The sequence below is a fragment of the Tetrao urogallus genome (assembly GCF_951394365.1).
Source record: "Tetrao urogallus genome assembly, chromosome: 2".
NCBI classification, from domain to species: domain Eukaryota; kingdom Metazoa; phylum Chordata; class Aves; order Galliformes; family Phasianidae; genus Tetrao; species Tetrao urogallus.
The window spans coordinates 81,731,913-81,746,343 of NC_136814.1; the positions used below are offsets into that span (position 1 = coordinate 81,731,913).

The window sequence follows — 14,431 nt, forward strand, 5'->3', positions numbered from 1 at the left end:
TGTATCTTATAGGAATTAAACGGATCTCTGAAACTGCAGAGAAAGTACTGCATCTGTCTATTTTAGGGGAAAAAAAAAGTACAACTTTCTGTAATTCGGAATGAAAATTTTTGAATGTTCACAGTCTGCAAACAAAAGTAAGGACAGTCTGATTGTTTTTCTAACAAAATATGAATATTAACGTGTTTTCAAATGGTACACTGTTCTATAGGTGAAGTACTTCCACTATAGAAAAGAAACTATTCTCAAAATGAATAAGGTCATTAATTTGATTCATGCCTGTCCAAATAGGTACATTTTAATTTTTTTTACAGGACTCTAAGATAAAGACAATTTAAAAAGAAAAGGAGAAGGGGATGGGCAGAATGTAAATTTTAAGATACAGGTAATTTGGCTTTTGTTGTGATAAAAATTCTAGAGACAGTGCTGCTCAAAAATACTGAAAATTAAATAGCAAGTAAGACAAGATTATGACAGAAATCGTGGGTGTCTGGATGTGTTTATCCCACAGTACCAAGGCTCGTATGCCTTACAGTTACACAGAACACTTCAATAGGGCTGGAAAATATGATACATTTACTGGATTTTTGCTTATAACTTCAACTTTCAGAGTGGTGTTGTAGCATCTGCAAGAATATCTGCCATGTGAGGGAGAGATCAGCTGCTGCTTGACAGTTAGAACCTGCACTAAGCACTGTGGCAGCGTATTGTATGTTCCATGCTCTTACTTTCCTTCAGCCTGTCACCTTAATCATCTAGGAAGATTGAAGTTCTTTCATTATCATTCTTAAAAATTTACAACTTTAAAGGTCTACTGCATTAATGCTAGATAGTTGGAAGGACTGAAGATAATTTAGTAAGCTTTTGAACTTGCTCAACGTTTTTTTTTCTACCTGACAGTTTTTTCTACCAGCCAGGGAAGTAGCATTAGAAGTTTGGTTATGAAGAATCTTTAATGTTTTCTGTAGCAGTGTATGGAAGTCCTGAAGGCCTGTTATCTTTCCCAGTAGATATTACTAGTGGGCAAAGAGAACAGATCTAATTTTCCTCCTAAATGAGTATGATTTATGAAGGCACTAAAATATTCCTAACTGTGCTACCCATGATATAGTACACGACTCTGTATTGCCTGTTCTAAATGCATTCAGAAAAAGGAATTAAAAAATAGAAAATGGAGACAAAATTTGTTCTGAACAGACTGTGACCAGTTTGAAATAGCTACTTTAGCTCTACTGTAGAGAATAGAAGAAAAACTAATTAAGTCTCTGTGTTTCAAATTGTAAAATACTTCTGCATCTTTAATCTTTTAGGGCTCAGCGGGTGAACCAGGACCTAAGGGTGAGCAAGTAAGTCATGTTACAGATCCTAATACTTTCAATTTACACTGCCAAATGCTGCAGTACATAGCACTGACTAAATCTGAAGGCTGATAGCATGTTTTTATTTTATTGTATAGGGTGCACCTGGATCAGAAGGAGATGCAGGAGAAAAGGGTGACTTAGTAAGACATTTTTTTTCACTGGATCTGATGTTTATTTGTTGTTTCTCAAAACTTCAAAATATTGTTGAAGCACTAAAAACACAAGGTTTGATTGTCGGAAATACAATTTCAGTTGTGTACTAAATGGGCATCTTGTGGTGCACAGCAGTTCTAATAGTCTGATCATATATTTCAGCTGTTTTAAAGCTCTTTGAAATACACATTTTCTTGGGATCTCTTTATGTGCATACTCCAAATACTTATATATAAAAATATACATATGCATATTCATACAAATGTTTGTGTGTATGTTCATATATAAATATGTATAAATTCTTGGTTTTTGAAGCAGTGAGGATGAAGAGGTAGTTTAATTCAGGTGAAGCAGGAGCACAGGTAATAATTAACCTTAATAACACAGATTTGACTGAAATGCACTGTAATTCCCTTCATCTTTGGTAACAAGCTGAAGCAACTGACTATTAGAGGAAGATTGGTCTGAGAAGAGGCAGTAGCACTGTAATACTACTGAAGAAGTGAGGCATGTTGTGAATTCACATGGGTAGTATCTGTGGCACTTGGGTATTTGTTTTCCTGGAGAAAGAGAAATGCACTAATACAGAGTGTATTGTCCCCTTGTGAGCCTCTACCTGAAGTAATGTGTCCAGGTACAGGGACCCAATGGAGCTGTTGGAGCTGGTCCAGGTAGGGCCAAGAACATAATCAGTGTGTTGAAGCACCTCCCCTACGAAGAAAGGCTGAGGGAGCTGGGCTTGTTCATCCTAAAGAAGAAAAGGATCTTGGAAGACCTTATTGCAACCTTTAAGTATTTAAAGAGATCTTACGAGCAAAAGGGAGACTAATTTTTTGCATGGTTTGATAATGATAGGACTAAGGAGAATGGCTTTAAACTAAACGAGGGGAGATTTAGATTAGATATTAGGAGGAAATTCTTTAGTCAGTGAGTGGAGAAGCACTGGAACTTGTTGCCCAGAGAGCTGTGGGTGCCCCATCCCTGAAGGCATTCGAGGCCAGGTTGAATGGGGCTCTGGGCAGCCTGACCTGGTGGTTGGCAATCCTGCCCATGGCAGGGGGTTGGAACTAGATGAGCTTTAAGGCTCCTTCCAATGCAAGTCAGTCTGTGATTCTAAACTGATAACTGTCATTTCTATTTGACTTAAGACATATTAATAGACAAGGTGACCATTCTGGCCTTTCTAAAACTACTTATTTCACCAATGCCATTTAGGAGCTGGTAGAATATAATTTTTCTGAAATATTTCCAAGGGTGATCCAATAACATCAAAGTGGAGGAATTACTGTTTCATAGATGAACAAAGATTTTGAACCAAAACTCTTCTTAATTTTTATTTTTCTAATTCAGAACGAAAGATGTAAACTTTTCTATAGTGAGACTGTTATTCTCAGACCAAACGTACAGGGGTTGCTGGAAGCCAGGAGCTATATTGCTGGGAATGGAAATTTCTAGGGGTTTGATTTCCCTGTAGCACACTGAGTAGACAACTGCCTGGTTTCTGTTAATATCTTTTCGTGGCTAACAAACACAACATAGTAAAACATCTGTAATTCTGACAAATAAGCAGTACAAAGCCAGTTGTAAGAAAAATACTTTCTTTTTGTGCCATACAGATATTCTTATAAGAAAGGAATCTTAGATATTATAATCTCAGATTTAAGTTTTATTTCCAAATAAATTGTAATTAATTTGAATTATTTTGAAGTGCAATTTTACATAATCAACAATTGCCTTGGATGTTAAATATGTGAGCTTTTTTACTTATGTGGGAAAATAATGTGAAGTTTACTGCATTTGTGATGAGTGTTACAGTGGGTACTCTCTTCTAATGAAGTGTGTGTTATTTTTGTTTAGGGTGATATGGGATTACCAGGTGCAAAGGGATCTGTAAGTATAAAGAACTCACTATTACAGAAATACAGATCTGGTAGATAAAATGGACAGTGTTCTGATGAGCTCTCACAATTAAATGAAATGTGCTCCAACAGCATTTCTTCTTTCTGAATTTTGAGTACAATTATAAACATGTATAAACATGTTCTCTGTGCAGTAGAGGAGTGGTGCAGCAGGGTGCCCAGTGTAATGGCCTTTACACTGTAGAAGAGTGGCAGTAGGAATATGTTGTCCATGTGAAAGTACTTCTGGCCCTGATTCCTTAACTACTTTCATGTGGAAGCATGAGCAGAAGCTTGTATACCACATAAGAAACAAAATTTGAGAGCTGAATGAGTTCTTTTATTTTGGAGTCATTGAAGAGCGGGATTATTGCAGCTGCTGACAGTTTGGGCTATAATATCAGCAAATCAGCAATTCTGCCTATGGGGAATTCAGTCTGAATGCTACAAAATGAGCTGTGCTTGTGTTCTTGGTGCCCAGTGTGCCTTAAGGGTTAAGAAAATGCATGCTAGATAGCATTTGCTGCTAGCTAACATCTTATGGGAAGGACACAAGGAAGAGATGGAGTAGGGGAGGAATCTAGTTTTCTCTCTTCACTGCATGAAACCCTAGAGTGCTCATCATCCTGGTGAGCATAGGGATGAGTAAACCTGACAGCTTGCCAGACTGGGCAAGAAAGAAGTGATGGCTTTCTGGTTGTGTAGCTCTCAAAAAAGAATTTTGTTCTCATTATTACAGCAGTGGAAGTATATTTTCATGGCCCTCTGGTGACAGGGCCTGAAGTGCAGCGTAGATGGAAAGGAAATGGCTCCATCTTGTGGACTTGAGCTATGGTTTTGAGGATCACTTTCAGTGGGTGGTTGCTTTGTGGTTTGTTGTTTTTGTTTTGTTTTTTTAAATTTTCCTTTCTTTTTTTCTTCTTCTTCTTTTTTTTTTTTTTCTTTTTTCCCTTTTTTTTTTTTTCCTTTTTGATTGGGAGACTTGGGGAGCTACATAAAGGTTTTGTTAAAACAAACAAACAACTTTTTTGTGGTTGTTTTTGTTTTCACTACTTTTGATTAAAAGTAGTACAATAACTCATACAGAAAGTGACAGAATTGGCCTAGGTCTCACTCTGCATTCTATTTAATCACTTAGAATGTTTCCTGGAGCAAATGCTATAGCTTATTTACTATACTGTACTTGTGTGGTGATATTAATGTAGCCATATCAAGCCCTCCATTTCCCTGGGAACAGGATGCTTGTACCAGTAAAACAGCTCTTTATATCCATTCCCTCAGTACAGTAAGCTGGAAGTGCATCTGTTATAGCACTGTGCCAACAGCACTTGGAGTGAAGGTGCTCTTTTCCCTATGACAGCACAATGAAGCCTAGGCCCTCCAACCTGTGTGCTTTGAACTCTGACACATGAATGAAGCAAAAGTTTGTATTCCAAAACAGCCTGGGGCTAGATGATGCAAGATCATACTGTGGTACTCTGTGAGGAATGGCATTTGGAGCAAGGGAGATGAAAAGTTTCTATTCTATAGAACATGTAATGTCCAGAGAAGTCATATATGACATGAATAAGGGCAGAAGTACAAACCAAGAGACTGTTCTGTGGTAAAAACATTGTCTTGCACGTGTTACTACAATAAAGGTTCAGTCTTTTTTTGACAGAATATCTTATTTTCCCACATCTTTTCTTGAAATGAAAGGAACTCTTTTTAATTTTATAAATTGCACAATCACTGACTCTAGATGCTTATATAAAAAGAATCTACGCAATTCCACACGCCAGTGGCTGTTACTTTGCATTGATGAATAGCCCTGGTCACTATTTGGATGTGTTGGAATAAGTCTGCCACTACCATAGCAGTCATTTAAAATTCTTTCATTGCCAGGTTGGTAATCCTGGAGACCCTGGTTCCCGTGGGCCAGAGGGAAGTCGGGGACTGCCTGGCATGGAAGGGCCACGAGGTGCACCTGGACCACGAGGCTTGCAGGGTGAACGGGGTGCTCCAGGTCTGCCTGGTAGCCAAGGTCCAGCTGTAAGTACTGCCTTCATGTAATTGATATCTTTTTGAACTCTTAGCTGTCACTTGCACCACTCCGTTTCTCACATCAGGAGATGCATATGCATGAGAAGCTGAAATACTACAGTAGGGTTCAAAACACACTGTACCTTGCAACAGACACGTTTAAACAAAGGAGAAATATTAGGTTTGTATATAATTAGTCCTTTGGACCTCAGTGTTCAGTTTACTTATCTTTTCTTGTGCTCACCACACTCCTGTGGTGTGCATGTACCATATCTTAGGCAAGGGCAAATTACACACACACAGTATATACCCACCTGCCTCGTTGAATTGACTTCAGCAGGAGTAGTGCAGGGACTGGAACACCTTTTATTGAACAGCCACTGTCTTTAGCATAAGTCATACTTTCAAAATATACTGTAATGTCAACTGTTTTTAAATTATTATATTTTAATCCTAGGGAAAAGAGCCAACTGATCAACACATTAAGCAGGTCTGCATGAGAGTTATGCAAGGTAAATATGCTAAAATGTATTTGATGTTTCTTCAGCATTTATGTTACAAAACTCAACTGCTGTGGCAGCAAACAAGATTTTGCCAATTTCACCTGGAATAAATAGCCTGTCCTCAGAAGGGCATGCTGTAGAAAGTTTGTACACGTGAATGGTCTTGTTCAGGAAGAGAAGGCTGTGAGCAGATCTCATTGCAGCCTTCCAGCATTTAAAAGGGGATTATGAAAAGGAGGGGAATCAACTTTTTACAAGGGTAGATAGTGATAGGACAAGAGAGAATGGTTTTAAGCTCGAAGAGTGAAGGTTTAGGTTGGATGTCATGGGAAGCTCTTTACAGAGAGAGTGGTGAAGTGCTGGAACAGGCTGCTCAGAGAAGCTATGGATGTTCAGTTCCTGGAGCTGTTCAAGAGCAGGTTGGATGGGGCTCTGGGCAACCTGGTCTAGTGCCAGATCTGGAGGCTGTTGGCTCTGACTGTAGCAGGAACATTGCAACTTGATGATCCTTGAGGTGCCTTCCAACCCAAGCTGTTCTATGATTCTGTGATTGTAGACTCCATCTGAGAAACTAGTGAAGGATCTGGAGCGCAAGCCTCATGAGGAGCAGTTGCGGGAGCTGGGATTATTTAGTCTGGAGAAGAGAATGCTCAAGGGAGAGTGTATTAGCTCTCTACAACTATCTGAAGAGAAGTTGTGGTGAGGTGGGAGTTGGCCTCTTGTCCCAGGTAACTGCTGATAGGACAAGAGCCTCAAGATGTGCCAGGGGAGGTTTGGGTTGGACATTAAGAAACTTGTCACTTTAAAGACAACCATAAATGAAACTCAGCTCCTCAGTAAGCCTTGTCCCCAGATTGCTATACCTAGCCTTCCTCATTTTTCTGCTGGCCATACTTCTGTTTCAGATTCTGTTATTCCCTGTTATCTTAGTATTTCTGGATTGTGGATGCAAAATAGCTTTTCTCAAGTCAAGTCATGCAGAATTTATAGCAAATGTCATATGGAACTGTGTGTGACTGTATCACAGAAAGTTTTTTCAAATGCATACTGGAAAGATGGATTTGGAGTCTGGAAGAAGATCTTCAAGGAAAGAAATGACAGCTCCATACTGTTGTAGAAGTAGAATGAAAGGGGGAGGAGGAAAAGGAAATAGCTAGAGTAGGTCATCCCAAGGAATAGCAAGCTGGTTTTTTGCCTAATGAATGATTTGAATTCTCTTTGTCAAAAACTTCTGCGGTGTTGATTCACATGATAATGTCATCAATGTACTTGCTGGTGGTCAGGAGCTTCTCCATGTTTCAGTGTGGTCTGAATCAGCCCATAACAAATGGTAGGGCTGTGTTTCCACTCTTGGGGTAGTTGATTCCAGGTATACTGTATGCCTCTCCAAGTAAAAGCAAACTGTGGTCTGCACTCTGCCACCAGACTGAACAAAGCTCACTGTTGATGTCAATTATTGCATACCAGTTGGCTCTTTGACTTCAGTCGATATTGAAGTTCTAGCATGTCTGCTACAGTACCACTTAGCAATGATGTGACTTGATTCAAGCCATGGTAGTCCACTGTTAGCCTCCACTCTCCAATGAACTTTCACACTGGCCACATGGGACTATTGAAGGGTGAGCAAGCCTTGCTGATTGCTCCTCGGTTCTCCAGCTGGTGAATCAGCTGATGAGGAGGAATTCAGGAGTCCTGGTTGGTGCGATGTTGCTGCCAGTGCACCCACTGTAGTAGCAACTGGCGCTTGCTGTTCTTCTACTCTTATCAACCCCACAACAGAAGGCTCCTGCTGATCTGCCTTAAAATCAACATCATAAGATGATCAATTATTTACCAGATTTGAGTTCGTGAGCACAGATTTGAGGCGTGTCTTTCTTTTGAAAAATAATGCCTGAACTTACTTTACAGGCTCACTGCAATGTCAAATGACTGTTCATGTGCTTTTTAGCTGTTCTTTCTTTCAAAGATGGATCTTAACAACTAATAATAAGTAATAATGAAGAGAGAGATTTGCTCTTCTTAGGGACAGCAATTAAGTTTTCTTACAGATGGTTGAAAATGAAATTACAAAATTATAAGGACATTTCTAAATAAACTGCTTACATGTAAATTATTTTGGACTGCAAACATTAAAAGATGTAGCTTCAGATTGACCAGTTTCACAGTGCCTCTGCAGTTTACCACTGGTAGGTCTGAGATAGTAACTTATACGTAACATACTTTATAAATACCATTTCATATAAGGAAAGTTCTCTATTATAATCTGTCAATTTCCGTAGCAAAGAACATACATTCTTCTTTAGCAAACTAATATTTGTTTATCTCCTCATTCAGGTCCCACTTGCAGCTTAATTTTGTCCTTCTGTTCATTGCAGAACAACTCTCTCAGCTGGCAGCCAGTCTTAGGCGGCCAGAATTTGGTGCTCCAGGTCTTCCTGGCCGACCTGGACCTCCAGGTGCTCCAGGGCCTCCTGGGGAAAATGGTTTCCCAGGACAGCTTGGACCCCGTGGCTTGCCTGGCCTTAAGGGTCCTCCTGGTGAGATTGGTCGTAAAGGTCCTAAAGGTAAGAAACTCTGTAACTGGCTTTTGGTTATTGGATATTGAGAAATGCTTTCCTTGTATCTGAGGATAGTTATATATAAATGAAGTTCAGCATTCTCACACGCTACCTGAATTAACATCAGACTTGGCCTTAAGAGTTTTCTGTGATGTATAACCAAAGGTTCTCAATGCCGAAGGAAGTCTATGTGTAAACCACCCCTTATTTACTACTGACAGCTGAACAACAGTGGAAATGAAGTTTTTCTGACCAAGTTATAGAATCAACAGTTCTTGTTTATGTTATTAGATTGTCTGAGACAGAGTGTAAATCCTTTGAGCTTTCAACATCTAATTTGAAAAAAAAAAAAAAAAGTTGAACCTTGGGAATGATTTAGTTGTTTCTGCTTGTTTTTCCTTTCTTGATTACAGGTTATAGATGAACACTGTACAGGTACATGCACAAAAGGCTGCATTAGGAACCTAACTTGTTTTTCTTTACCCTTCTCCTCAGTTGCCCCAGTAACTTAAGGACACATTTGCCTGGCCTCAGTAAAATTTGTTTATAGATCTGTATTTTGTTATCAAATCACTTACACAATATGGGGAAAGGAAGAGCACCTGCCTGCCTTGATCTAGAAATAAACAGCTGAATCAATTTCCTAATATTAACTGCCCTTCTCACAGAATTCTGAAGTTTCTCATGTGCTGAAAAGTTTCAGCAGTAATTCTCTTCTCCCCCACCCTCCCTCAGTCCAGTTGTGAACTTTACTTTAGCAAGAATTCCAGTCCCAAAAGCTGACAGAAATGGTCAAATCCATTCACTGCTGCTAGCCTACTTTTCTAAGTCTATCCAGTTTTTATACTACAAATGGCTGATAACAATGTGCCTCATATTTGGCCATAATACTCGGGCCATTCTTACGTTTAACAGCCTCACAGCATGTAATTCATTGGTCCTTTGTAAAAGACAACTCCGTAAGAAAATTGACTTGACTTACCTTGTGCTTCACAAAAAACATCAATTTAAGTTAATCTCTTTTGTTCCTGTCTTAGAGGGTTTATATGCATCCAAAGGGTTATACAGTACAATTTTCTGCAAAGCCTTCCGTGCACTCTGCATGTATTATTCTTTCTATTCAGCAGTGGTTTCAATTTGTTTTCCTGAAGGAAGGTTTTAGTTAAAAAATTGTATTTCAGCACAAAGCCAGTCTGTTGTTGGATTAGAATACTTACTTTTGTCTCAACTTTTGTTTGAAAGAAAAATTGGAAAAGTCTTTGAGAGAGGGAATAGAATACAAAGAAAGCAAACCGTAACTGCATCGTTGCCATAGCTCTATTACTGTTTTATTTAATGTAGTGTCATCTATATTCATAAAAGCAACAAAAATATGGAAAATACAAAGGTGGTCTGATATGCTGAAACTGATTCAGCAGACAGCAGGCTGTACTGCAGTGATATTTTAAAAAATATTTACAGAGCACATTAAGAAAAAACTACCTAAAAACAAGCAGAAGGCTTTGTTTCCTATTATAATTGCCATCAAACTCCAAGTTACTTTATAGTAAACCTTGAAACAAGATTGCAGACACCAAAGAGGTGTGTGCTCTCAAGCATGACAGTACTTTAAGATGCAGAACAGAAACTGTCTAGCACTTCAAACACTTGCCAACTGCCATAATTAGATTCTTTACATTGCACTGCTAGGCTAGTTGGGTAATTTGACAGTCCTCTTTGGGTATGTGAGGCTGTTGGCATGCTCACTTCAAAGCAGTGTAGGACTAGCACCTGGAAGAAGTATTGGGTGCTTTTTCCAGCCTTGTCGACACCAATCATTATCCACTTTCGTGGTTACCTGGTGAACAGTGTGGGTTATTTAGCTCCTCCCACAGTCAGGCCATTCCATGGCACTGCCAGAGTGCGAGGCCAAGATAAGATGAGAGACAATGGTGGAGTAAGTTGTCATCAGGGGCTCTGCTGCAGCCAAATGATTGGACTAGGAGAATTAAGCTACTTGTTTTACACAGAATCCAGTTTGATACCTTGTGAAAGATACTGCAGAAAGTCTGGGATTATATTATTTATGATCTTGATAGCTGTGTGTTTCATGGCATGTGGCAGGAACCCTGAGAAAGATCTTTATTACCTCTCCTTGGATTCCTTGTAGTCAGTACAGTTCCACAGATCTCTTAGAGATGAACTGACATTCCTCATCCATTTGGGGAGCTGCCTGAGATGGGAGTTAAAGAGCGGGTACATAGGACGCGTTAAAAATGGAAGAAGGAGGAGGAAATTGAGAATGGTTTAGGTCATGATAGAGGAAATAGAAACACAAGAATGTGTGGCCATGAGATGATAGAGCAGCAGAAGATACAAAAACACAGTGACTTCAGTAATATCAATAACAACAAAGTCTTGGATCAAAGAATAAGAATCAGATGAAGAGTTTAAGTAGGGTGTGCACAACACGTGGATGGTTGAGGAGTGTAAACAACGATCAGAATTAGACTTTACAACTGAAACAATAACAAAAATCAAAGCTTCCTCTTACTAAGATGCTTTCTGTTTGGAGCTACATATTAGTTTGAAGAAAAAATGGGCGTCCACTAAATAAAAGTCTCTGTGATAGCAGTGTGTGAGAACAAAGTAATTTATTTTTACTGTACCCAATATCTTATGTGGGTGTCAGTAGAATACTGTATTCTGAGCAAATCAACTTCTCTGCAGCAGCTGTCTCAAGAAGCAGCATTGGAGAATTTTTAGCTGTTAGCTGAGTTCACTTGGTCTTTCAAAAGCCCTCTGACAGTAACCTCAGGCCATAATCCAAAATAGCCCCTGTCGTTCTGTGAGCTTGGTTTATTTCTGCTATATAGGTTATGGAACATTTCATGCAGTGCTTACTGTCCTGTCCCCAGTTTTTTCCCCCCACTCCAGTGTCTGAGTGTAACTCAGACAGAAAGAGGGAAAGAAGGCAACTCAAATCCCAAATCTTTTATAGGTGTCAGGACATTGTTCAAAGGTAGTAAGAATATATACAGCCAGCTGAATTCTCTGCTTATTAGCTGTTTGCTTTGGAGGAAGAGCTTACTAAAGATAATACTCTAAGCAGGCTCTAACTAATGTTTCATAAATTTACTTTAGGTGAAGCAGGAGAAAGGGGAGAAAGAGGTTTTCCAGGCAGAGGAGTGAAAGGTCTCCCAGGACCGAGAGGTCTTCCAGGTAAGTATAAAAGGGTGGGGATAAAGAAGAAAACGAAGATATTTGTAGTAAAAATTTATTCAGAACTGGTACCTCAAGCTGCCTTGAAAATCTAAAAGGTGTCCATTAAGCAATAAACTTCCAAATAACAGTACTTCACTATTTTTGTAGGTAATGATAAAATCAGCTCTTTCCTAAAGTGCTACTGCTCCACTCCATTTATGTCAGCATAGAAAGGTTAGAAAAAAATACATAGAGAGCGTTAAAATAGAGGAAATGATTAAAAAAAGAGGGAAAAAAGAGCAATGGAAAGAAAAGATTCAAACATCAGACAGTCTTACTAGCAGGTGCAGCATTTTTCAAAATCTCCATTCGTAACTGAAGACATTCAAAACACAACTATTTATTTCTGTTGTAATTAATTGCAGCGATAAGCAGTAAGAGGTCCAGGATGGATACCTACTGCCCTCTAGTGGCCAACAGTGAAAATAAGCGTTTCCATAAACGTCTTCGTATGGCATGTTTCTGCACATACATAGACAGAAGCTATCAAAATTTGTTCTCTTTGTAAAAAAGGAAAATAATTTCACTTGAGTATATACTGATATTCAGAATGTCTGTGACACTCAGTGTTCTCCCTCTGGAAATTTATGATTGGAAGGGGCTTACTAAAATCACTGTGTTATTTAATCCCTTCATTGAAGTTCTAGAAAGAAAACAGCATACATTAGTGCTCAGCCATTCCACTCTACACATCTATTCTTCAACATATCTGAATGGAGAATAAAAATAAGTTTTTGATATGTATCTTTCTGGAGTGGTAATACTACTCTGAAATAGTGAGTAGCATCCATGAACATCACCAACAGTGCTGTGTGCAGTCCTCCAGTCAGCTATCTGGTCTTGATTCTTACAGTGGCAGATCTGTACCAGTGCAACTGGAGAGGACCGTTTTATTACTATAGATGTGTAAACACAGTCTGGTTCTCTGTTAGAGAATAACTGTCCCTCCACGTGGTCAGCTCTGCTGGAAGATGCTGAGAGCATTAAAAAGGGAACCCCATCTTCACACAGCTTTTTGGTTTTTAGTAAAGCTAAAAAAGTGGTAAAGCCAGGTCTATACCGACCACATCACATGCTCCCAAATTTAGACCCGCATCTGCTTTTCCAGGTGAACCAGGCAAAGCCAGCTATGGCAGGGAAGGCCGTGATGGTGTACGAGGTCCCCCTGGGGTGGCTGGTCAGCCTGGGATTCCCGGCCCTCCTGGCCCTCCCGGCCCTCCTGGGTACTGCGAGCCGTCGTCTTGCCGAATGCAGGCTGGACAGAGAGCTGCTGGTAAGAACATGAAAGGGCCATGAATGGGCAACGTGAAAGCCACAGAGCATTAGCATCAATTTACATCCTGCACAGACAGCTGAAAATAATAATAATAAAAAAGGAATGGAGGAGAAACACAGGCTTGCACCCACGATTTCAGTAAGGCATTTTGAACACAGTGGTTGTACATTGTTTGTAAAGGTGTTCATAGCAACACAAGTTGGAACAACGGTGCTTACAAAAACACACAGGTCTTTTGGCTCTTTCTCTATAAAGGCATTTGTTAATTTAATATTGTTTTTAAACAAAGAGTTGCCCTGAGCACTTCTTTACCCATACTTAATTTCTTTGTGTGATATAAAGTGAAAGAACACGTCTTCAGCCATAAAATACATAAATAAATAAATAAAGGAATAGTTTATTTACTTTAGTTGTAACTTTTTTTGTGCTTGTAAAATAAAATCTAAAGCTCCCTTGAGCAGATTACATCACTTCGTTGCATGTATGTGCTGTACAGGATATGCTAGAAGCCTCCCTCAGCTCTTTGGTTCCATTGTAGAAATGCAATGGGAGACTGTTCTCACAGAAAGCTGCCGCTGCTGCCAGCTTTTATGCTGTAAATCTGTAAATGTACGATCACTGGGTTCTTGTGAATAAGCCAGATGAAATAACCTCCTCATTTTCCAGTTCAGTTTGTGTTGCATTCTGAATTTCAGATGAAGTCTATTCCAGCTTGACTCCTTCTAGGTGAAATTAAAAAGAAAAAAGGCAGGAAGCCCCTGTCAGGGAAATGTTAAGTCCCAGAAGTGTACTAGTTTGGTAGCCAAGGTTACATGTTTTGAAGTCACTTCTGTGGTTGTACAAAAACCCAATTAAATAATGTCTTAATTCCCTGTATGCTTTTGTATCTATGTTTACTTCAATACCAATAAATACAACAGCTAGAAGACCACCTGAGTTGCCTTTTTTAGAGAAACTGAATTTTAGAGGAAAATATGCAATGTGGATATTTTGTTTCTCTCTGTATAAATTAAAGTGTGTTTTTGACTTACCTTCTCTGAAGCCTGTTCTTTCTTAAAGATGACAGTGAAACAATCCTGTGACATTTTCTTTCATTTTGCTATTAGTCACCCAAATTTTAAAATACAAATTTTAGCACTCTTATTTTGGGCATTTTTTTTCCTAGCCCTTCATTGTCTACTTCTATTCAAAATTGTTGACTTGTAGGCCATGTGAAAATAGGATGTAACACAAGCAGCTGAGCTCTGCCTGTACCACACAGTAGAACATTCAGGTAGAAAAAATATGATGTATGCTAAAGGGAATTATTGAAAAAGGAATGCATAAACCTTCCCCCAAAGAAACCTGATGCTCTTGCTGCTTTGAATTGGTTCCCTGCAACTCACCTGTTGACAGAAAGTGCCTAAATAGGATCATG

At 39.2% G+C, this 14,431-nt stretch overlaps 1 protein-coding gene across 1 annotated transcript in view; it reads left to right on the forward strand.

Annotated features, from left to right (window-relative positions):
• COL9A1 (collagen type IX alpha 1 chain) overlaps window positions 1-13,034 on the forward strand; it is a gene marked incomplete at both ends in the record, with an annotated part of 45,653 nt that extends 32,619 nt beyond the window's left edge. Inside the window, 8 exons of the mRNA XM_079549999.1 lie at window positions 1,311-1,346; window positions 1,457-1,501; window positions 3,372-3,404; window positions 5,297-5,443; window positions 5,892-5,946; window positions 8,313-8,501; window positions 11,619-11,696; window positions 12,847-13,034. Coding sequence (XP_079406125.1) covers window positions 1,311-1,346; window positions 1,457-1,501; window positions 3,372-3,404; window positions 5,297-5,443; window positions 5,892-5,946; window positions 8,313-8,501; window positions 11,619-11,696; window positions 12,847-13,034 — 771 coding nt within the window. The remainder of the gene's footprint in view (window positions 1-1,310; window positions 1,347-1,456; window positions 1,502-3,371; window positions 3,405-5,296; window positions 5,444-5,891; window positions 5,947-8,312; window positions 8,502-11,618; window positions 11,697-12,846) is intronic.
• Window positions 13,035-14,431: the final 1,397 nt, after the last annotated feature.